The 25,623-nt window shown below is 37.0% G+C and overlaps 1 protein-coding gene across 10 annotated transcripts in view; it reads left to right on the top strand.

The window, feature by feature from the left end:
* Positions 1-19,448, top strand: part of LOC113443706 (protein kinase C and casein kinase substrate in neurons protein 1-like) — a 54,714-nt gene extending 35,266 nt beyond the window's left edge. For 6 of the 10 annotated variants that reach the window (XM_087915805.1, XM_087915809.1, XM_087915804.1 and 3 more), the window contains 4 exons: positions 1,477-1,597; positions 3,789-3,886; positions 12,679-12,773; positions 18,270-19,448. In XM_087915805.1, the coding sequence (XP_087771931.1) occupies positions 1,477-1,597; positions 3,789-3,886; positions 12,679-12,773; positions 18,270-18,385 (430 nt within the window). In that variant the 3' untranslated portion in view covers positions 18,386-19,448. The remainder of the gene's footprint in view (positions 1-1,476; positions 1,598-3,788; positions 3,887-12,678; positions 12,774-18,269) is intronic. The other 4 variants (XM_087915811.1, XM_087915814.1, XM_087915810.1 and 1 more) reach the window with 1 other exon arrangement.
* Positions 19,449-25,623: the final 6,175 nt, after the last annotated feature.

The raw sequence follows: 25,623 nt of genomic DNA, 5'->3' as shown, positions 1-25,623 counted from the left end.
CTTCTAAAATCTGCTCACTCTACTGTAATTGTCTTTGCCCATGTTTCCTGCAGCTGGACACTTGGTGTTGAAATGGGACAACTTGACACGGCCAGCTTACCCTGGCTAACTTGCCCTGGCCTTCTTGCTGTGGCAGACCCTCCGTGGACAACTCCCCTTGTAGCCAGCTCACCATGGGACAACTCATTGTAAGACAATTCAAGAGAGGGACAAGAGAGACTATGACTCCACAGTTTGGCTCACCTCAGCCTGGAGGACTTCTAATTTGAGAAGTTTCAAACCTAAAGCAAGACAAGGCCCACTGCAATTCTCTTGCCCCCCTCTTGAGTTATCCCACATTGAATTGTCTCACAGTGAGCTATCCCATGGTGAATTGGCTGAAGCGAGTTGGCTGGGGTGAGTCAGCCGGGTTGAGACAGTTGGGGTAAATCAGCCACAGGAAGTCGGCTGCAGTAAGTTGCCCTAAATCCCTTGGTGTTAAGGCCTATTAGGTAAGTCTTTCATTTCCCCTTTTCCTTTCCCTCTCATCCAAATTTCTTATTCTTGAGCTACCTCTCCCAACATCTCAGCTTCTCATAGATGAAACTTCTCCTGGCTAGGTGTTTATGGGATCGATAATGCACCATCAAGCCCAACACTTCATGATGAATCTAGGAAAACTTTAGGTTTGAACCTCTCAAGTTAGATATCCTTGAGGCTGGAGTGAGCCAGAGCTTGAGTCATTTGTCCCTCTGTTGAGTTATCCCATGTTGAATTGTCCTAATGTGAGTTCTCCCACGGCAAGTTGGGCACAGGAAGTTAGCTGTGGTGAGTCAGTCTCAGGAAAACAGCCAGGGCAAGTCTGACTGGGTGAGTTGGATGGGGCGAGCTGGCCATGGCAAGTTGTCCCATTCTGCTTAGTGACCATAGAGAGATTATCTCTGTGACAACCAGTGCCTAACCTGTTCTTGTCTTCACAATTTCTACCAAGAAAATCTCCATTCTACACTATTCCCCATCTCATGGCATGACCTTTAAAACTGGAGCTAGTTAAACTATACCTTGACATCTCTCCAAAGAAAATCTTATCTCTTCCCCAAATATGTACCTCCATTTGCCTCCACCCATCAGATCTTCTGTCCTACATCCTGCAATCTAGCTGCTAAAACTGCACTCTGCCTTGCCTTGTAGCCAACTTTCCTGAAAAGCACCAGGTTGTGCTATCAATCAGAACATAAGACTCTTCAATCTTTCTCTCTTGGATATATTTTTTTAATGGTTGAAAAGCACAGTAGAATCCCACGCGGCAAATGTTGCAACTCAGTACATTCTGTAAAAAATCTGTAAATCAGTTTCACAACATTGTAAACGCCTTGAGGGAAGCATCCTCGGTCAGACTTGTTTTGTACACATTGCTCCTAAGTGGGAATGTTTTGTGCATGTGTGTGTGCTTGTATGTGTTAGAATTTTCTCATCTCTATTTCTCCTTTTCTTCAGCGTCCGAGCTGTTTATAGTGACTTGCATCAGGCCATTGAGGAGATAAATGACCAAGAGGATCTTAAATGGTGGCGTAACCGAAATGGTCCAGGAATGCCCATGAACTGGCCAAAATTTGAGGTGAGAAGCATTTCTTCTTTAAGGATAGGAGAAGAGCAGGCTGCATGTTCTCAGAATCCTTCTGGTTTCCATTTACACACAGTGAGAAAAATGTCCCAACATAGTAATATGGATAATCCTCGACTTAGAACAATTCATTTAGTGATCATTCAAAGTTACAATGGCGCTGAAAAAAGTGAGTAATGATCATTTTTTACACTTGTGACCATGGCATTCCCACTGTCATGTGATCAAAATTCAGACACTTGGCAACTGATTCACATTGATGATGCCTGCAGTGTCTTGGGGTAATTTGATAACTTTTTACAGCCTTTTAACAAGCAAAGTCAATTGGGGAAGCCAGATTCACTTCACAACCATATTACTAATTTACAACTGTAGTGATTCGCTTAACTGTGGCAAGAAAGGTCATAAAATGGGCCAAAACTCACTTAACAACAGAAATCTAGGGCTCAATTATGTTCATAAATTAAGTTCTGCCTGTAGTTTCCAATAAGAGAAAAATAAATCCACTGTTCAGTTGATTCTAAATCCAGATATTCTTACTTCTCGGTGTTGTTTTTTCCCTCAGAAACAAAGAATTATTTCTCCTCAGAGCCTCCAGGCTGTCAGCCAACTGTTGTTTTTAACATCCTCTATGACAAAACAATTCAGCTGATAGCTAGGGAAATATTTCAGATTGTTTGATAACAGCAGTTATCTCCTTTCCTTTTTTTGACAAGTTACAAGAAATATCTTGAAAGAAGTAAAGATTTTTGCTTTCATTTAACATCCCATTTACACCTCTTAACAATTAAGACTTAGTGGCATAAAAATTAGATTATGAGTTAAAAATTAGAGCTAAACCCCACAGCTTGGTTTAGGAATCTTCAGACCCTTCAGGCTGACAATCTCATTTAATTAATTATGTTATTTACCTTTGTATTTCTATAAAAATAGAATTTTTATAGAAATACAATATATTTTGTATTTGTATAAAAAAATTCTTTGCACCAAATGAAATATAAAAGACACCTAAGTTTGGATAGTGTAAGAATTCCTATACCTACATTCTTCTCTGGGGTTTTGTATAGTCTGGCAAATGGAGCCTGGCTGAAGGAAATCTTTAGGAATCTATTTATATATGGAATACAGAATAACAGATTTAGAAAGGATCTTGGAGGTCTGCTAGTCCAACTCCCTACTCAATCAGGAGACTTTATACCATTCTGGAGAAATGGCTGTCCAATCTCTATTTAGAACCTCCAATCATAGAGTACCCACAACTTCCGGACGCAAGCTATTCCACTAATTAATTGTTTTTGAGAATTATTAATGGCTTTTGAGAAATAGTGACTATTGGTAGTTCTCAACTTACAACCATAATTGGGAGCAGAACGTCCATTGCTAAGTGAGGCAATCATTAAGTGAGTTGTGCCCAATTTTATGACCTTTTTCACAGAGCCATTAAGTGAATCACATACTTGTTAAGTGAATCCAGCTTCCACCATTGAATTTGTTTGTCGGAAACTGACTGGGTAAGTTGCAAATGGAAATCACATGATCCTGAGACCCTGCAGCTGTTGTAAATATATGACAGTTGCCAAGTGCCCAAATTTTGATCACATCACCATGGGGACACTGTGACAGTCGTAACTGCAAGGACCAGTTGTAAATCACTTTTCCCAGCACCTTCTTAACTGAACAATCACTAAACAAATGGTCGTAAGTTGAGGTTTATCTTTATTCTACACATATAAGTCAAGAGAAATATTGCAAAGTAGTACTAAAAATTGTCAGGAGCACTAAAAAAAAAAAACACTAAAAAAATTGCCAGCAGGTTTTGATGGAATTTTTTTCTCAGGGTAAACATATTACTTTATTAAAGTTCCTGGACAATTTTCAATACTTTTTTGGAACAGCAGATTTTATATTTCCTCTTTGGACTAGCTACCATCCATCTCTTGAGATAATGTCTTATTAGAAAACCCACTTCATCTTTCTCCAAAATACCAGTATTATAATGCTTTTCTTACTGTGATCCAATTACCCAAAAAGGTATCAATATCAACAAAGTTGCAAGGCTGCCCTTTTGATTCCTAACCATTTTCAAATTTTCTTCTTTTTCATTCTGAATGGGATGTTGTCAAGAAGTGCAGCCCAAGTTCAGATTTCATGTTTTCCCTTTTTCCTCTCCTCTCCTGCTATCCAGGACTGGAGTCCTGATCATGAGGGGCCACAAATGAAAATCAAGAAAAGTAAAGAACAAGAGAAAGTGATACCTTGCAGCATTTCCCCTATCCAGAGCTGGTGAGTTGTATCTCCACCTTCCTCTTCCTTCTCACCCTCCAAAATCAGTGAAAGAGCTGAAACAATAAAATAATGCTGGATGTTTAACTTGTAGTACCCATCCTCCGAACTTAATAAACCTCATCTTATCAGGATAAGAGGAGTAATCCTCAAGAATGGTTAATTAGTTAAAAATCAGAAAGTACAGAATAGAAGTGGACGGGCACTTTTCCCAATGAGGGGAAGGGGGAACAGGAGCTGGAATGATTTTGAGTGAGCTACAAGTTTGCAGATATGATTACAAACAAGATGGTGAAGACTGAAAAAATTATGAAGCGATTGAAAGTGATTGAAGAGAGCAACTATAGTCCAGTTTAAGTAAGTGTAATGTAATACCCCAGTGGGCAGAAAACCCTAAATTTGCATAAACCCAGAGATGATTTAAGTTGCTTGTGACTAACTGAAAAAAAGATATTGGCCTCAAATGGAGAACTTGGTGAAAACATCAATTCAACATGTAATAGTGGTAAAAAAAGATCAACTTCCATCAGTAAGGGCCACAAGGAAAAGGACTGAAAACTGCCAACATTGTAATGCAATATATCAAATTCCATGTTAAAGACCACAAGGAAATGGATTGAAAATTGTCAACATTGTAAAGTAATAACACAAATCTATGTTTGGTCTACAGCTGAAATATCACATATAGTCCCGGCTGCCAGGTTTAAAAAGGATACAGTAAGCTAAAAAAAAAAGTGCAAAAGAAAACACCCAAATGATCTGTGGAATCAAATATTCTTCCTGCTGGAATATTTGAACTTGAAAAGAGAAGGAAGGGGCCTGATCGAGTATTTGAAAATAACGTGGCATAAGAAAACCCTAACTCTTAAACATTAGATCAGGGGTCACCCAGTAAAACTGAGGAGATTTAGAACAGATAAAAGCAAGAGCTTCTTTATAGACTATATAATTAAAATATGTGGCTATCTCTGAGATACAGTGACAGCCACAGATTTGGATTATTTTAAAAGTCTTTGGATATTTATCAGGCTCTATCAATACCTTATCGTGCTAGGGGTGGGTAGCATCAGAGGAACAATGGGGAGAGGGAGGAACAAGGACTTCAGAGACATCTGGCTGACCTCTGGAAAGTTGTAGTGTGATACAATAGGGTAGACTTTATGTTCTTCATGATCAAGACACTCTACTGCTGGAATTCTTGCGACCTCATAAAGTAAGAGAATAGTACATGACAACAGCAGGAAGCCTGTAATTGAGAAAGGGTGATTTGCCTACAGCCACTTACTTATTTGATTAAGGCACTGCACCAACCTATGATTTGCTTAGTCATTATCAGATAAGCTACATTTGGCTGGGTTCAAACTCCATGCTGAACCATAAAGCACAGTATACATAAACAGAATGGTTGGATTCACCCAATATGTATGTGTGGTTTAGGCTTAGTAGCTGTAAAACCATTGAATTTCATCACCAAAAAAAAAAAAAAAATCAGTCAGACCCTCCGTGACTGATAGTCTAGTCCAGTGATTTTCAATTTCCTCAACTTTAATTCTCCCAGTCAGTCTGTTACATCATATTTTCTCATAGTTTCCATTTATGATTAATAGGTATGAGTGGAAATGTGAGCAAAGTTAAAGGATGCCTTCCTTGTCATTACCACAGATAGTCCATCCTAAAATCTGACATTGAAAATTTAGGATCTAATGAAGGCTCTTCTCTTCCCAAAAGCCATCCCTGCCTTTTTTTTTGCCTTTTATTATTTTTAACAACAAACATAAACAAACACAAATACAAAACAAGAAATAAAACCTTCTTTCAGTTGTACAGTGTGTCGGTTGGTACATATTTCTTGTGCACAATATCAACAGTCTTTCCCTCTTAAATTAAATTAAAATTCATATTATATAGATCAACTATTCATTTCATATTATATTATTATTAAATCATCATTAGACTTTGAAAATTCACATCATCCTTTACGAGCAAATCTCAATTTTTACAGATCCTAGTTCATATTATAATTCCTTCCTTAATATATAATTATAACATATCATTTCATTGTATTATATTTACTATTGTTTTTTATTTATATTATAGTATATTTCATTTCTCTATTTTCCTATCTAACCATTGATAAAATAAATCCCATATTTTATAATATTCTTTTTCTTCTTGCTCTCTAATTGCTAATGTCAATCTACTCATTTCTGCACATTCCATTATTTTCTTTATCACCTCTTCTTCTATTGGAATTTTTTCTTTTTTCCATTTTTAAGCAAATACAATTCTAGCTGCTGTTAAAACATTAATAATCAAATATATCAATTCTGTATCTTCAGACAAGATATCTCTGGCTTCAAGTCTATACGTTGTCATTTTTTCCAACCATGTATAAATTTTAGTCCAGTATCTTTTGTCTTCCACACATGTCCACCACATATGGTAATATGATCCAGGTATCTGATGACATTTCCAACATTTCTCCAATTTGTTCTTGAACATCCTTGCTATTCTTGTGGAGGGTAAATGCCACCTGTAAAACATCTTATACAAATTCTCTTTATATGTTGTTGACATTTCATAGTTTCGAGCCCATAATTTCTGCCATTTTTTAGATCTATCCCGTATCCAAAATTCTCCCCCAAGCAATCATTGTTTCTTTAACTTGTTGTTCTTCTAGTTTCACTCCAAGTAAATAACCATATAATTTATTAATCATCCTCTCATCAGTACCTGTTAAAATTCTATCTAATTCAGTAAGTTCATTGTAAAACCCTTCTGTCTTACTATCTTTAACATATCTAGAATGTATTTGCACATATGAATACCAGTTCATCTTGATTCCTTGCCCCTCTAATTCTTGTTTAGATTTGAGTTCACCCCTTTCATTTAATATTTCACCGTATCTAACTTTACATTCTATTTTATAAACAATTGGATAAGCAAATGCCTCTGTCATTGACAACCAGACTGATATTTTCATGTATTGTTTTCTTATTTTCTCCCATATTGACAGTAATGCATTTCAAATATAACATCTCCTAAAATACCCATGTGTTTTACTTTCCTTATACCATAAAAATGCATGTCACCCAATAACAAAGCATTACCTTCTAACGTTAACAACCTAGTGTTCCTCAAAACAATCCATTCTTTCACCCATATCAATGTTACTGCCTGATAATATAATTCCCAATTGGGTAATCCAAAACCTCCTTATTCTAGCGTTTTGTAACAATTTTAATTTAATTCTTGCCTTTTTTCCCCGCCATATATATTTCAGTATTATTTTATTTAAATCCTCAAAATATTCTTTCCCTAGTTTAATTGGAATTGTCTGAAACAAATATAATATTCTTGGTAGTATATTCATTTTGATTGTAGAGATTCTCCCTGTTAGAAATAATTGTATATTTTCCCATTTTTTCAAGTCTGCCACAATCTGTTGTTTTCATTTATAATAATTATCTTCCTTTAGTGTTCCACATCTTGCTGTTAGTTGTATTCCTAAATATTTTACTGTATTTGTGATCTGGATATTCAATCTTTCAGACAATTCTTTATTTTGTTTTTCAGTCATATTCTTAATTAAAATCTTAGTTTTATCTTTATTTATTTTCAGTCCTGCCACCAGTCCATATTCTTCAATCTTTTCTATCAATTTAGGCGCTGTTTTCAATGGTTCCTCTAATATAAAAACCATATCATCTGCGAATGCTTGTAATATATATTCTCCCTTTTTTATTTTCATTCCCTTTATTTCACTATTATCTCTAATATTTCTGTTTAACTCCTCCAAGGTCAATACCAACAACAGAGGTGACAGTGGACTTTCTTGCCTAGTTCCTTTTTTAATATTAATATTGTCAGTCAAATCTCCATTTATTATTACTTTAACAGATCACGTGTGATATATTGCTTCAATAACTTTAATAAATCTTTCTCCAAAGCCCATTTGTTCCATTTGTGATATCATAAACTGCCAATTTATATTATCAAAGGCTTTTTGTGCATCTCAAAATACCAAGGCCATTTGCTTCACTGAGCGTGTTTCATAATATTCCAATGTATTCAAGATTATTCTTATATTTTCTTTGATTTGCCTCTTTGGCAGAAATCCATTTTGATCAACATGTATAAAATTGTTCAAATATCTTTTAAGTCTTGGAGGCAAAATTTTTATAATCTGCATTTAGCAAGGAGATACGTCTATAATTTTTTATTTCTTGTAGGTCAGTATCCTCTTTTGGTATGAGAGTAGTATATGCCTCTGTCCATGAATTAGGTATTTTAGTTTTTGACAAAACCACATTCATCATTTCAAGTATTGAGATACTTAAGGATTCCTGTAAAGTCTTGAAAATTCTGCTGATAGCCCATCTGGGTCCAGAGCCTTTCCAGTATTTTGTCTGTTTAGTGCCTCTGCTAATTCTATCATTGTTATTTTCCCTTCTAACATTATCTTAATATCCTCCGGTATTTGGGGTAACTCCGCTCTTTGCAAATATTGTTTAACTTTTCCTTCTTCAACTTTCTCTTAATTGTATAATTTTTCATAGTACTTCTGTATTATTTTTTTTCTTTTCTTCATTCCCATGGCAAACCATTCCTTGATCATCTATTAGTTGCATTATCTTTTTTCATTTCTCTCTCCTTTTTCAATTTATATGCCAACCATCTACCAGGCTTGTTTGCATTTTCAAAGAAGTCCTGTTTAGCTGCTGGGCTTGCCTTGACCATCAACCTGCTTGGATGCCCAGTTCTTTGAGACAGTTCCACTTGTCTCCACATGGGGCATTTTTACTTATTTCTGAATGCATAAAACTTCAATTGACCTGAAAGAAGATAATCAAATTGAGGTCAGTCAGAAAACATGTACTTCAAAAATAGCTCCCCAGTCCTGCATATGAAGTTTTTTCAAGTTTAACATATGAGGACTAAAATGGGCATGAGAATGGCAGAGGAGACCCATGATCTGAACTCTTGATATTTTTAGTTGCTATTTGATAAGGCATCTGTAAGAATCTGTGGTTGATAAAAGAGGGAACATTTTACAACTATGCAATTTATTAATTTATTAAATGAGATGAGCTGGTTTGTGTATTGTGGTACCCACTCAAATATGGTTTATTTGTTTTAAAAACTATATCATGACATGATAGGTGATGTCAACTGCTTGGGTTGGTAGCCATGATTAGGGCTTAGCTACTTATGTGGATGTAGCCAAGTGTATTTCATAAACCATTATTTTAAAACAGTTACTGTCGTGTACATGCTATATCTCTATTATAAGGTCACATGCATAGTTAAACATTTCTTGTTGTGCTTTTATTATAGCTCCAAAATGTGTACTGAGCCCACTAGAAAAAACAGAAATCATAACTTACCTGTGCCAACAGCAGCTCTTTAGTGGGGACATGGATTTATTTAATTTCTGTGCTGTTTGTCCTTCTCCAGTCAGATTTTGAACCTCTGAAAATGCTTTTTAGGAAAAAATTAAACATTAGTATCAAGACTTGAATCATCTGTGGTTTGATCCAAAGAAAACTTCCAAATGCCCTTTCAAGTATTCAGCAAATTTTATAATATGCGATAGGACATGAATGTAATAATTAAAGAGAAGATTGGTTGCTGTATTGTTGTTATAACATGAGTGATGACAAGAAGACTTCTGGCTGGGATTTAGTTTTATTTGGAAGGCATCTTTCATGTTGTGGCATTTTATAAAACTTTATTTACAAACATCCAGGCGGAGCATAACTATTTCATTACATCCAAATGCTTTATAGCCATTTTAGAAATTTATCCTGATTTCTTTTCTGCAGTAAGTGATTTTGAATGTTTATGATTTACTAAAAAGACAACTTCACTTTCCAAAGAATTGAGACTTTAAGTTTGCTTTCAGAGTCTAGGAATATTTGAAGACTAATGTTGCTCCTTTATTTAAGAGAGCAATAAGTACTCTGTAATGCAGCCCTGCAGTTATAGAGCTGAAATATATTCTCTCTGCTTAGCCACGTCAACAACACTTGCAAAAGTACAGGTAGTCCTTGAGTCGCCACTATAATGGAGCCATGCAATTATGGCCATAAATTGTGACAATCGGAATCTGAATCATAAGCAAGCCTGATTTTACAACAATTTTCATGGTGGTCATTAAGCAAACATTGAGGTCATTAAGTGAACCCATTGTTCTCCATGGGGCAGTTTTTGCCAGAAACAAAAAGTAAACTCCGGTTCCCAGCAAAATTATTATAAATCATGGTTGGGTGACCATAGATCACTGCAAACTGCCATAGATGTGGGTAAGTTGCCAAACAGTCAAAATTCAGTCATGTGACCATGGGGGGGCGTGAACATCAGAATTTTGGAACAAGGTCATAAACAGGTTTTGTAGAGGCCGTTGTAACTTCAAACAGTCACAAAGCAATCAGTTGTAAATTGAGGACTACCAGTACAGGAGCGGGAAGCTAAACAGAATAAAATGCTAACTTCAATATTAAATTGTTCTAAATTTATACTGACAAGAACCATTTTTTCCCCAGGAATAAGCACTTCCCCTCTTAGCAAGATTACCAAGCCCAAACAGTTTTGGAACATAAAATGAGAGATTACAAACCCAATAGTCTAATAATTGTACAAAGATGTTTTTTAATTTAATGAAGACAACAAAGAAAAGATTTGCAAGAATAGTTTCATTGCAACCAAATTGTAAGTGAAGATTCAATCATTCAGGCCAAAAATCTCAGTTTTAATAAATGTTGGTCCACTTGCCATGATTTAACCTTTTATGAAACTACAAGCAGTTCTATGAAGCTGAGATCTGCTTGTAATTAGTAACCCAAGCAAACAAAGAGACAGAATTAACATGTAGGTAAAATTACTCTTGTAAATAATGAAATATCCTTCAGAAGACTAACTAAGCAGCCTTCTCAATTTTACCCACTCCCTGGTTTTCTAGGCCCAGAGACATTTAAACTGTTCTCGAGGACTAGTGATCCATTCTTGCAGACCAACAAGCCATGACCTCTTAAAACAAAGAAATTACAAGAAATTATCAACTTATAATCATTTGTTTAATGATTGTTCAAAGTTACAACAGAACTGGAAAGAAAGTAATTTACAACAAGTTTTCACACAGATGATCATTAGAGTATCTTTGGGGTCAAAATTCAGGTGCTTGGCAACTGGCATGTATTTATGAGGGTTGCAGCATCCCAAGGTCATAGGATCACCATTTGTGACTTTCTCAGCCAACTTCTGACACCAAATCTGCTTAAGGCTCTAATGATTCGCTTACCAACTGCAATGTTCAATTGATAACATAAATATTGCAACAAAGGTTGTAAAATTGGGCATGATTCAGATAACAAACAGATAACAGATAATCAGAGTTGGAAGGACCTTGTAGGTCATCTAGTCCAACCCCCCCCCCAAGCGGGAGACCTTACACCATTTCTGACAAATGGCAGTCGAATCTCTTCTTGAAAGTCTCAAGTGATGGCGCTCCCACAACTTCCAAGGGTAAGCTGTTCCATTGGTTGATTGTTTTCACTTTCAGAAAGTTTCTCTTTATTTCCAGGTTAAATCTCTCCCTGTTCAGTTTCCATCCATTATTCCTTGTCTGGCCTTCGGGTGCTTTAGAAAATAGCTTGACCCCTTCCTCTTTGTGGCAGCCCCTCAGATATTGGAAGACTGGTATCATGTCTCCCCTGGTCCTTCTCTTCACTAGACTAGCCATGCCCAGTTCCTATAACCATTTTTCATATGTTTTAGTCTCCAGTCCCCTAATCATCCTGGTTATTCTTCTCTGTACTTTTTCTAGAGTCTCGACATCTTTTTTATAGCGTGGTGACCAAAACTGGATGCAGTACTCTAGCAGTGGTCTTACTAAGTCTTTATTGAGTGTTATTAGTTCCTCACTTCATCTTGATTGTATCCCTCTGTTGATGCAATTTAGGATTATATTAGCTTTTTTGGCTGCCGCCGCACACTGCTGGCTCATATTTAGCTGATCGTCCACTAAGACTCCAAGATCCCTCTCACAGTTACTGCTATTAAGCCTGGTTTCACCTAGTCTATATATATACTTTTGGTTTTTCTTGCCTAAGTGTAGGACTTCACTTTTCTCTACATTGAATTTCATTTTGTAAAATATGGTCCAGTGTTCTAGTCTATCAAGATCCATCTGGATTTTGAGCCTATCTTATTGGGTGTTACCTATTCCTGCCAGCCTAGTATCATCTGCAAATTTAATTTCATTTAATAACTACCTTGCTTTGTAGTGGAAATTCTGTTCCCAATTGTGGTCCATAAGTCAAGGACTATGTAAAATCTCTAACTTCCTCTTCTTGAACTTGCATTTTGAAAAGACAGTTCCTGTATTTACAGAATCCTTAAGAGAGTTCAGCTAACTAGCAGGCCATCCAAGATTAAGAATCCCTTTAACTATCAGTATTTATAGATGGTCAGTCCTTTGTTAGTTTCTATATTTATGATTGTCTCTCACATGATTAAGCAAATAAATGACCAGATGCTAACATTTGCAATGGTTCCACAGAAATTCAGATACATAACTTCATTTGGACATGAAATTCACTTGGTGATCTTCAGTAAATCAGTGTCAGATCTTCATACTTCACATTAAGCTATAACATAATAGCACATAATGGGTTTATTTGTGGTTTACTATTGCCTTAGCCTCTTGTAGGAGATGCAGAAAGACTAGGGTAGGTATAATAACCAAAAGTTGAACAAGATCACTTATCGTTATATTCTCCTCCTTTCTATAGTCCTAAGCCAGCACCTGTGCCAATAGCAGGCCAGCGGGTTCGTGCTGTGTACGATTATATTGGCCAGGAAGCAGATGAGCTAAGTTTCAAAGCAGGTGAGTGTTATCTTCATAATCCTTCCACACAATGTAATTCTTCCAAAGGAAGTCTCATCTCCACAGAGACTGGCTGGTATTATTAAAATGGATATGAATGTGTTCCAACCTCCTAAAATGGATTCCGATTTCCCTTCCCTTATCTGTATTCTTCCATTCTCTTCATTTTCCTATACAAAATTCTAAGGGTGGGGATAAACAATCAGTTGTTTAAGGACTGTTGGAAAAATGCCACTCAGGCTGGAAAGAGGAGTCAAGCAAGGGCCTAGTTTGGAGTCCTTGAGCAGCTGCAAGTGAAATAAGCTTGACATCCCCTACCCACTCCCAAGATCCATGAAGCCTTCTCTAGTTGTTCCCAGAGGAAGGCAAGCATTCTGGTGAGATTCTTGTAACATAGTGCTAAATAATAAAGTCACTCATTTTTCTTATTCATAAATGGGCTCTGGCTGCTTGCACTTGACAAGGATCAGGAGATAATGGTGTTTCCAGTTACAAAGGTGATGGGTACAGCCTTATTCATTTAATATTATTTTCTCCTATACCAAAGTGATCAGGATTAATTAAGAATAGTCCTGCCTCTCCCCAAGGCTACGCCATGCACCTAAGATACAGTGCTATCTACCAACTCTTCAGATGACAGAAAACGATACTAGTACAAACAGTTGTTGTCCCACTGTTGAACTTTATTCTGTCATAGAAGAATACCAATAAGTAGCATCCTTGTTTACAGTGAACTAAGGAAAGGGCATTCTCATGCCCATTGACTTTGGTTTCCTTCTGTCGCACTAAACATACCAGCCAATGTAGTTGAATGGGTTGAGGCTGGGTAACCAGTTTTGATGGAAGACTTGGTCAAAGAGGGGGTTCTGTCAATAAGTTATTCCAACCATGGCTGTAAGAGGTGGTATCGGGTGGGATTCTACTAGTTCTGACCAGTTCTATAGAACCCCTTGCTAACTTTCTAAGCAATTTAGAGAACCGGTAGTTAGAAGCAATCACCTTTTGTTTTTTTCCACACTTATTACATTCTTGCCAGTACGCCTAGACTTCCTGTCTTTGGAGCTTCTGGAGCTTGACTTTCTTAAAGGGGAAGGGTTGTTTTAAGATTTTTACACTGCTGTTGGGAGGAAATACTTCCCTGGACAATCAGCACTTTGAAGAAATAATTGAATAATGAAGCAGAGCTGTCAGAAAGAAGCTTTTAATGACAAGGAACCAAGATGAGTGACATTCAGCAAAGCTTCTTGGCTAGCTAGAAAGATTGACATTCAAACATGAGTTTACATACCCTTTCTGAGTTTTGGTTTAAAACTGGTTTTTGGTGAAGGTTAATTCTGTGCTGGGTGACGTTTAATCCTGTGTTTATAGATGGGGTAATTTTCCCTGTAACAGTAGCTGTGATTTAATTATTTGTATTGTGTTTGAATTTTTTTCCTGCCTCATGGTTTCCTTTTTATCTGGGGAGGGGGTCTTCTTTCACTGCTTTAGTGGTATCTGGCACTGTCCTTTTGGGGTGTACTTCCAAGGGGCACAATGCATGTTTGGCACTGATTTTTTTACTGCCTTTCTGGGAGGCATGTGACCTTTCCTTAAATCTGGATGATTTTCTTAGGATATCATGTGAGGTAAGTGAGACCAGCTGGTATCTTTAAGTGGTGCAAATGGATCTAAGGATTGCTTTTCCTGGGTGTGCTTTTTCTGGGGAGCTTAAATGACCTCTCTGCTAAAGGGTTTCACTTTATGAGCAAGAGTTGGTTGCTGATAGTTATCGCTGTATTTTAACTATTTTAATTCCTCAAGGTGCTCTGGCACCCTGCCTGATTTGTAACTCTGGCTTGCAGGTATTTTTAATCTAATGATTAGTATTTAAGGCAGCATTTTGCAAGCAAAGGAGCTTTTTGTATTTTTGTATAGGTAACCCTTGACTTACAACAGTTCATTTAGTGACCATTCAAAGTTACACTGGCACTGAAAAAATGACTTATGACCATTTTTCACACTTATGGCCATTGCAGCATCCCCACTGTCATGAGAGGCAAGGTGAGGAGAAGCGTCCCTTGACATGAGTGATGTTGAGTTGGCAACGCCCACCCAGTCACATGACCACCAAGCCACACCCACCAACTAAGCCACATTCACAGAACCGGTTGTTAAAAAAATTGAATCCCAACCCTGGGTGGTATTAAGCCTAATTTTACTCAGACAAGAAACACAACCAGGAGTACTAGCTCTATCTTTATTGTAAGGTGTTTGGATTTGGGTTTTGATTTGTTTTTTGTGCCTTTTGAGTCATTGTTAATGCTAACCATCTGCCTGGACTAGTCCCTGCAATTTTCTTGGCAAGATTTTGGAAATGGTATGTCATTACGTGTGTCTTAGGGCTGAAAAGGTATGACTGGCCCAAGGTCATCCAGCTGGCCCAGTGCCTTAATCACTGCACCAAACTGGCTCTCTATTGTAATATTATATTAAAAGAATCTTGGGAGATGAAAGTATTCTCTGCTTCTTTAATTTCCAGAAAATTAGGGACAGTCTCTTTTGAAACATCCCCCACACAATTTCCCCTTCAGTGGCTGATATCTTTTACATAGGAATTGTCCCACCTGAGATTCTCCCTTCTAAGGTCATTCCTCCATACCGTGTAAACAAGGTGGGCAATATACAAATCAAATAATAAATAAACAGACAAGCAAACCAATAAATACAGGTGGCAGGTGGCAGGTGAAAGGAAGAGGTATCTTTTTTTCACTAGCCTCTATCTATGGCACTCATTAAATTGTCCGCTGGGTGGGTAAAGACTCATTCTATCTCTACAATTCCACTCAGTCTGGAGACCTATTGCTAAGGCCGAGCGGGGTTGCAGCAGAAGAGGGCAGCCAAATCATCATTAGAATTCTTGGGAGACAGGCTAGACTTAAACTTTATCCATCCCCACCTTTGCAGTACTCAAAGGTGCTTTATCTTCACTACAGTGGGAATTTTAATTTGGATTTGCATAAGGAGATAAGATTAAAGTATTCCTCCTTTTTGCCTCACAGCCCTACTGAATATTTATTTATGCTGATTCTAATGGGAAATCTGTTCCCCTTTGTCCAACTGTGGCTGATCAGCAGAGAAGCTGAGTTCCTTTGACCAGGAGACCATGATCAAGGATCTTCTCTTCTCTTTTTGTGGGGAGAGGGAAACAGTAATACAAAGAGTCCTTGACTTACAACAGTTCATTTAGTGATGTTCAAAGTCACAATGGCGCTGAAAAAAAAAGTGACTTATAACTATATTTCACACTTACCACCGTTGCAGCATCTCCATGGTTACCTGGTCAAAATTCAGACTTTGGCAACTAACTCATATTTACAAAGGTTACAGCGTCCCTGAGACTTGTGATCACCTTTTACAACCTTCTGGCAAGCCAAATTCACAGAACTACTGTATTACTTACTTAACAACTGCAGTGATTTGCTTAATAAATGTGGAGAAAACTGTTATAAAATGAGGCAAAGCTCACTTAACAAATGTCTTGCTTAGCAACAGAAATTTTGGATTTAGTTGTGGTCATAAATCAAGGGTTACATTTATGAACAAGGCAGATGCCTTACAAAACCAAACATGGAAGGCAACCATCATGTCTACTCCTTCCAGCATCAGAGCTGTTACTATATACCAGATCTTCAAGATACTTCAAGCCTCAACTAACTGGCATCTCTGTCTCTTGTTCCAGAACATAGATTCATGCGTACACATCATTTCATCCTCTTACTCATTAAGGCTCAGCAAGGCACACATGGCTCATTTTCTTAAAGCTGTGTGGGCTGATTCTCAAGAGATCTTCCCCAAACATTAGTTTTCCTTAAGGAAACATCAAGACTCTGGGCCATTAACAAGCAATCTTCTCAACAAAAGTATGGCTAGCCAGCAACCACAATGCTATTGTGAAAGTATTATTACACCAAAAGAACAAGGAGTTTAGCTATAGTTGCCTACTCGTAGGTATAATTGAAATTGGTGGGCATGCTGGCTCCCTTGAGCAATATCTAACCTGAATTGGGAATTAAGGAAGTGACAATCCACCAGAACTGAAGTGTTCCAGGATGGGAAAGTCAATTCTAAAATCTGATTGATTTCAGTCTGCTTTTAGTTAGCAAAAATAGGTGATGTATTGTAACTGCTTATTTTTGACATGTTAGAACTTGAGATGAGATGGCTGGCTTTGAAATTGTATATGTGTGTGTGTGTGTATTCTTTTACTTAAACTTCATGTTAATAAAATGCAGAGAGGAAGATGGGTCTGAAAAAGGATGTAATAAACAAAATGATTGAAACAAACGTTACCATCAAAAATCTTTTATCTTGATCTTTTGTTAAAAGAAAAATCATTACTTTAAATCAGATGTACAATTTTTCTTCCAGCACTGTATGTTAATTCTTTTGGTAAGTCTCCATGCTTGCACAATCCAGCTTTTTGCTTTAATAGATTCTAAATTAATCGCTGGGAATATAGCCAAGAAAAAACAAATGCGTTCCCAACACATAGTCATCAGCCCAGAATCATATTAACAGTCCTACTATTCTAAATGTACCAATAGCAGAACAGGGCTAGTATTAATAGCAATACTATTTTATGTGTCTATCTTATACATATCTTCAACTAATTTGTTCCTTACAATAACATTTTCACTGAATTTGGATACCACGTTGAAAAAATTCTGAAAAGCAACCTAACCTAGAAATCCTTGAATTATTTTGGAATATGTACCAAACCATTCTCTAATACAGGTAGTCCTTGACTTACAACCACAATTCAGTCCAAAATTTTTGTTGCTAAGTGAATTTTGGCCCATTTTACGACCTTTCTTGCTACAGTTGTTAAATTTATAGCACAGTTGTTAAGCTTCCCCATTGATTTGCTGGTCAGAAGGTTGCAAAAGGTCATCTCATGACCCTGGGACACTGCAACCATCATAAATATGAGTCAGCTGCCAAGTATCCAAATTCTGATCACTTGACTGTTTGGATGCTGCAATGGTCGTAAGTATGAAAAACGGTCATGAGTCACTTTTTCAGTGCCATTGCAACTTAGAACGGTCACTAAAGGAACTGTTGTAAATTGAGGACTACCTGTATTTATGTAAGTTGAGGCACATCAGTTCATTGACTCAAACTATTTTACCCTTCCCATTAAAGAGGCCTCTGGCCAGTTTATTAGGGGATATAAACCTATTCTCAGATATCAACAACAACTAGCAAAGGAATAACCCTTTACTTGCTGACTCTCAGTACTACTTCATTACTTTCATTATCTCAAAACTTATAACTTTCTACCTCAAGACCTAGATCAAGGATTAGATAATGAGGTCTCCAAATCAATTCCTTTAAAATAATTAATTTTTATCAAATGATTAATTGATTTATAGTTTTTATTGATTAGTGTGATTAGAGTGTTTAGTGCATATAGTGTGATTATCTGTAATAATTTCCTCCCTTGCCTTTTCTTTTCAGGAGAGCTTCTAACCAAATTGGAAGATGAGGATGAACAAGGCTGGTGCAAAGGAGTGACTGACAGTGGACATGTGGGCCTCTATCCTGCCAACTACGTGGAACCCATACAGGGTTAGATAGAATGTGCAAAACCAGGGGGTGGGGTGCACTTACCCAATCAGTAAAATTACACCTATGTACAGTTTGCATGTCTGAGGTCACATTTTCCAAGACAGAAAGATGCAAAATTCAGTTCCTTCAGAGATCCAGTTGCATTTTGATAATCATGCAGGTTCTTAGCCTGTGCAGGTGTGAAATTCACCCTGAAAACTGTGTGGGAAATGCTAGTGAAACCTCAGAAGCTGCTGTGGGTTGGTGGGTGGGTTCACATGAAACCTCACATGGGTGGCTCTGGCTTCTGCATTCAGCATAGCTTTTTGTCCCTCCCTTTAGTTGTAGAATAAATGCACTGCAAGGCAAGCCCTCTGAAGCTCCATTTACATATTGTACTCACAGAAAGGAAGCCTTTTGTTGTTTTGAGGGTGGCACAAATTGGCAAAATAGACCCAAATAATAAAGACTCTGAAACAAAGCTATGTAAAGGTGTAGTCACCAAATTCCTACCACTTATAAGTAAATAGAAGCACATACATACATCTACTGGACACATACATCCAGTCTGATTTACTCGGTGTGCCTGCAGATTTTGATGTACTTACTTAGTTATTCATTCTTTCTTCTTGTTTCTCTGACACACAAGCAAATCAAGGTGCCTTAAAGCTCACCTTTATTTGCCACAGAGATTGAAAGCACCTTGCCCTGAAGGGCTGGTCACACTTCACAAGAAGCACAACAAGAAAGATGTCTCACAATCCCACAAATTCTCTTTAGTCATATCTTAATCCAAAGATCTGCCAGATGTGAGATGGATGGCAAGTTAGTGAAGTATGGGAAATTTGTAGGACCCAACCATACCATTGTTTCAACACATCCCTGGATGACTGATATTTGAGGAAGAAAAGTTTTCAGAGGCAACTGCACTCCACCTATAGAAGTATACTCCATCCATCAAAGTGTGAAAACAAGGCTGAGATAACTAAGTTGAATTTGTGAACATCTGTGGATTTTGTTTAAATGGTACTTTAGCACTTGTGGATTTTGGAAAATAAATAAATAAGTGAGGTGGCCAGTTTTAGTTTCCTTTTTGTTTCCAAGCTTCTAGTTCTTATGACACAAATTTAATCTTACAAATATATGGGCAGGGCTGATGAAATCCAGTTGGTCTACTTGTGACTTGTTCCAGCATTTTATTTACCCTTTTCTCAAGGTATCTATTGCCAGTTTAATTGATAATAATCCAGATGCTGAGTTAAGATACATTATGTATGTCATATCAGTCCTAGCCAATGTGGTTGATCTCCAAAAACCAAGTGGGGTTTAAAGCTGGTTAGAACTCAGACAAAAAGCAACAGGAAATCCAAGGCTATAGACAGACTAAAAGTTGAAAAAACATGATTGAAGGAGATAATGATAAAACACTTCTGTATTGTAAGAAAAGCATGGAGATGGACTTAGCAAATTTTAATTAGGCTCAAAGGAGAACGTATCTCAGTTGAGCTTTGCCACATAGTCAACTTCCATTTGATTTTCCCACTTCAGATTAAATAAATCTCTTTAAACATTAAAAGAAGCATTACAAGGCATTTCTCTACCCCAAGAAACATTCTGAATCTGCCCTGCATAAAATCATAACAGGAAAACATAAACCAAGGGGAACCACCCTTAGGTGTCAGCCATAGAAAATCTCGCCAAGATTCTGCCAAATAATAATGATACAATATGAAGGGCGGAATTAAATACATTAACTATTTAACTGTGCCATTAACTATGTTAATTGCGTTAATTAAATTGTTAATTAACTAATTTTATTAATTAAACTGTTAAAAAGATAAAATAATGTACAATATATGGAATAAAATAAAGTACAAAAGCAATAGGAGCACTAACAAAGCACATGCTCTGGGCAAAGATATAAATAAAAAAGGTAATAACTCTAGTACAATTACTGAAACAACCGGCCAGTGGGGCACCCATACCTCCCAGTCCAAAGTTGTGTATGGAAACCTTCAGGCCTTAATGTTTTGCAAAAGATCGACAGGATGTACTATCCAAATCTCCAGGGAATGCTATTCCACAGGGCTGGTATAGTAGCATTGTATCCATTCTTCCTGTTGGGAAAAAAAAAACTAACTGCAAGTAGTTCTCAACTTATTACTACAATTGGGATCAGAATTTTTATTGCTGAGCAAAGCAGCTGTTAAGTGAGTTACACTTGATTTTTTGCCATGATTGTTAAGTGAATCACTGCAAATGGTTAAGTGAATCAGTCGGCCATAAAATGAATTCAGATTCCCCCATTAACTTTGCTTATTGGAAGCCAACTGGGAAGGTCGCAATTAGCAGTCACGTGATCCCAGGATGTTGCAATTATCATATGCCTGCTGCTAAGTGCCCAAATTTTGATCACATGACATCACAGGATGCTGTGATGCTTTTTAATGCAAGGACCCATCATAAATCACTTTTTTCAATGCTGTTTGAATGGTTGTTATAATTTGAGGACTATATTCACTCGTTCATCACACCTTATGATTTGCAGTGCGTTGCACTAACATAACTTCCTAGGATGAATTGGGGCATTTGTGCACACAGTCTTGCCTGCGCCTTCAGCATCAGCTCCTGGCCTGAGCAATGTCACCATCTGTGTTCAGCAGCTGAGCTTAGTTAGTTCCAGCTCAGCTATGATGCATTTGAAAATCACAGGTGGGGATTTTTGTTTTCTTTTGTGGTGAGGGCTGCTATGCAGAAACACCGCTCCATTAGTAGGAGCTCTCAATTCAATCTGCCTCCCAGATCATGGGTTCAAATGAACTTCCTTCCCCATAGAGGTTCAGGTGTTATAACAACAGATTAATAGAGTTGGAAGCTACAACAGGAGATCCTCTACCTGTCCAATCTGTTCTTAAAAACCTCCAGTGATGGAGCACCCATAACTTCTAAAGATGAACCGTTCCACCGATTCCAATAAGGAAATTTTTCTATATTTCTAAATTGCTTCTCTCCTGGATTAGTTTCCATCCATTGCTTATTGTCCTGTGTTCAGGTGCTTTGGAGAACAGTCTGACCCCACCCCTTTTTTGTGGCAGCCCCTCAAATATTGGGACACTACTAGCATATCATCTCTAGTCCTTCTTTTCATTAGACTAGACATACCCAATTCATGCAACCGTTCTTCACATGTTTTAGCCTCAATAATCTTTATTGCTCCTCTCTACACTCTTTCCAGGGTCTGAACACCTTTTTTTAATATCATGGCGACCCAAACTGGATGCAGTATTTCAAGTGTGGCCTTACCAAGACATTATAAATCACACTGGGGCAGTATTAATTTACAGATATTTTCTGAGCAATAGAAGGATGCTGCCTGGATTTCCTTTTAGCTCTCCCTTTTAGAAATATTTAATTTTTTTATTTTTTTTGCAAGTACACATGTACATAACAGAAACCATAGGGGAGAACTATTGACTATTATGTTCTTTGCATTCCCTTCTTGATTAGTTGGAAACTTATGTGGGGTGTTTTGAAATCGCCAGCAACAGACCCCACCAAGGAGTGAATCCAAACAACTTTTGAGAAAAGACCTTAGCGTTATTCCCACGCTATGGCAGGGTCTGCTTCAAACTCCCTTTTAATGGGTCTAATCCCTTAATTCAATTGGATGGAGCTGAGCATTTATTGGCCAGATGCCCTTCCTGACACCATGTGGAGTTTGTAGGTTTTTTTCCTTTGCACAAAAGGGAATCATGTGACCCAGGACACTGCAACCATCATAAATATGGGTCCATTGGCAAGTGTCTGAATTTTCTTCACGTGACCACAGGAATGCTGTAAGGGTTGCAACTATGAAAACAGTCATATGGAACTTCTGGTTTGCCAGGCTTTGGTGACGGCAGGGATTCGCGATTCTCCATGATCCCTGCCGTGTAGCCGTCTTGGTGCCTCTGATCCTGACGGATCTGGAGGATAAGGCAGCTGAAGATAGGGGGGATCCGGACAGGGGTTGAGGGGTATCGCAGACCCCCTCCCCAGCCAGCAATAACCCCCTTTTCTCAAGGCGGTGGAGCGGCGGTCTCAATGGCCGCCATGAAGAAGCCGGCAACTGGCTTAAGAATGTGCAGGAGGAAGAAGGAGGAAGTTTCAAAATGAAAGTTTTTCTTGGCTGAACCGGGACTTTAAGGACATATTTAATACCTGGAAAACTACTATTTTTTTGTATGCTACAATGTTCCCAATGGAGGTTTTCTAAAGCGGCGAAGGAAAGTGTTGAAAGGGAAAGTTACTCTCCCTCCCTTATGGAACTAACAAATGGACATGGAAAACCTGCTTTCTAACAGAAGGTAAAAATCTAAAGCCGTTTGTTATAAGTGGGAAGGGAGAGGCTTGGAAAAAAAAATTTATATTAAGACTTTGTTGGAGGACATGTCTTGAAGATTAAGAGACTAGAAGCTAATTGCAAAAAAGATTTAAAATACAGATTGGGTTTTTTTCCCTAATTGACGCTACCCCAGGAAGAGAAACTGCAAAAGGAAGAAGTTTGTGCTTTGCCTGGACTGTTTGATGACTTTGGGACTTTGGGGGATTGTTTTAAGTTTGGAAATATTTTGATTGGCTTAATGACAAGAAGAGGATAAAGAAAAAGAAGAAGAAAAGGTTTATAATGGCTCTATCTCTCGATGAACTAAAAAAAACAATATGTAAAAATAAGGAAAGAAGACAAGGACGTTATGGGAGAAGCTCTTTGTTTTTTAGAAATTGCACTTGCTATGTGTCAGCAAATTCAACAACAGCTGGAAGAAGCGGAGGAAGAAGAAGCCATTTTTAATGAACTAAAAAGTTTGATTAAGAAAGAAAGGAGAAAGGGAGAAGGGAAAAGGAAGGACTTAAGATTTAAAAAATATCTATGAAAGAGAAAAATAAGATGCAAAAACAATATAATGCTAGAAAGCAAAAGGAAAGGAATACAACAGAGAGGGGAAGCCAAGAAAGCGGAGGTTTGGAGAGGAGTGGGTAAAAAGTCTAGGTGGGCCAAGAAAGAAAGGGAAAAGGGGGGAAAAAGTTACAAAGGTATAAAACAAGATGGGAAAAGGGAAATTTTTTTTAGGGACAAAGGGTAATGTATGATTTAAAAAAAAAAGGAATTCTGCAAAGTACACATGATAGTATTGTAGTATTTGTATTTGTATTGAAAATAGAAAATTAGAATTTTATAAGATTCAATAAAAGATTAAAATATTAAAGTACAATGTTAAAATGTTTAATAATGAATGATTTGAAGTTTTAATAAAATATTAAAGGAAATGTTTAAAATATTAGTTTAACTATATAGTTTAACGGGCTAATGTGCTGCTGTTATTATAGATTTATTATCGTAGTATCTGTTTTTGAAACAGTAATGTACTAAGCAGAATCAGATTGGGATTTAGGTGTTATTTCAAATTTCAATTTAGGGGAATGATAGAAAGGCATCGTACTCTGATTAGTGATTTCAGGAGAAATTATCTTTTTTTATATTGGGAATGAGATAGATTTAAATGGAAAAAAATGGACAAAAGATATAAAAATATTGACTTAAAGCAAGATGAAATATATAAAATAGAATTAAGAAGAGGGAAAAGTGGGGAGGAGTTATATAGAAGATATAGAATGGTAAGCAAGATAGGTAATGGTATACAAGAAGAGCATGAATTTAATTGAAGTCCATACAAAAAGAGGTAATCTGGGGCCAAGCTACTTTCTAAAAGGAAGTTTTATGTTTTTGTGTTTTGTGTGTGCATGCTTAACTGAGAATTAATAAAATCTCGGAGGAATGCCAGATGAGAACAATTGTAAACAAGCCAGAGGGAAATATAAATATGATGATTGAATAGCAGATAAATATAGAAAAGAAATGTGATTGAATAAGTGTAAAGAGAAATAATGTGAAATTTGTTAAAGGGAATTTATGTGTCTACATGGAAATGGGGTAAATTAGAAGTATGTGATATAAAATAATGTTTTACCTGCCTTGTAAAGATTTATAATGGAAAGAGGTTTTATGTTTTTAATGTCTAGTGATGTTTTGTTTTGTTTGTCTTTAAAATTAATAAAATTTGTTTAAAAAAACCGGTCATATACACTTTTTTTAGTGCTGCAGCTTTGAACAGTCATTAAATGAACTGCTGTAAATCAAAGACTACCTGTATTACAGATAGCCCTCAACTTCCATATGATTACTTAGTGACTGAAGTTACAACTGACCTCTCCAGAACTACTTACAATCCAGATTTGAAGTTTCTATGGTGGCCCATACCTTGCAGGGGGCCATAGTCATGTGATCATATTTTGGCTGCTTGGCAACTAGCTTGGATTTACAGCTGTTTACAGCATTCCCTGGTCAAATAACTGTGCTTTCTGATGGATTTTTTTTTTGTCAGAAGCTGGCATTTATTACCAGTTTCTGGTAAAAAAAATATTCATTAAAAATGGGTTCACTTAATGACCATCACAAAAAGGTCATAAAATCAGGAACAGTCACTTGGTGACCAGCTTAACAATAAGCACAATTTATGACTATAATTCCTGTCTCAATTATAAATGTAAGTCAAGGACTATCTACACAGAAGAGAATAGGGCAAAACAGATGCTAATGTTGGCTTTAAGCTCCAGAAAACTTCAGTGTGCAGAATGAAAAAGTGAGTCATTCTCAAGTCCTTTTTGGGTCAGGCAAAACAGATGCTAATATTGGCTTTAAGCTCAAGAAAGACTTTAATGTGCAGAATGAAAAAGTGAGTCATTCTCGAGTCCTTTTTGGGTAGTTGTTTCATTCTGCCTAACATAATCAGCAACTGCAGCTGTCTCATAGGCAAGCAGTTCACAATCACTCCATAAGCCTTGAGTTTTTCTCAAGCCCTTCCTTAGTGGCCATAAATATTTTGAAGTGAGAATGAGATAAAATAATAAATACACTGGGGATCGTTGCAGTAACTTCATTTTAATGAAATGCAGTTTTTGTTCTCACCTGCAAACAAAAGATACAACATCTGGGACAACAGGAAAAAAAGAGGGGTGGATTAATAAGGCCTTGTCAATTGTTACAATAGAAAAAAATTACAAAATTAAATTAAGGAGACATCATAAGTAAGGAGACATCAGAATTCTGTCTCAATTATAATTATTTTATCAAACTTGGATGGGTTTTATGGTTTATCTCAATGGCTAGATTAGTCTGGTGAGAGGCAGAGAGAGAGAGAGAGAGAGACAGAGAGAATTTTTGTAT

This window comes from Pseudonaja textilis, chromosome Z (assembly GCF_049901715.1).
Source record: "Pseudonaja textilis isolate UNSWEBS1 chromosome Z, rPseTex1.2, whole genome shotgun sequence".
Taxonomy (NCBI): Eukaryota; Metazoa; Chordata; class Lepidosauria; order Squamata; family Elapidae; genus Pseudonaja; species Pseudonaja textilis.
The sequence above is the reverse complement of the archived record's forward strand: the minus strand, read 5'-3'. Positions and strand labels throughout refer to the sequence as shown.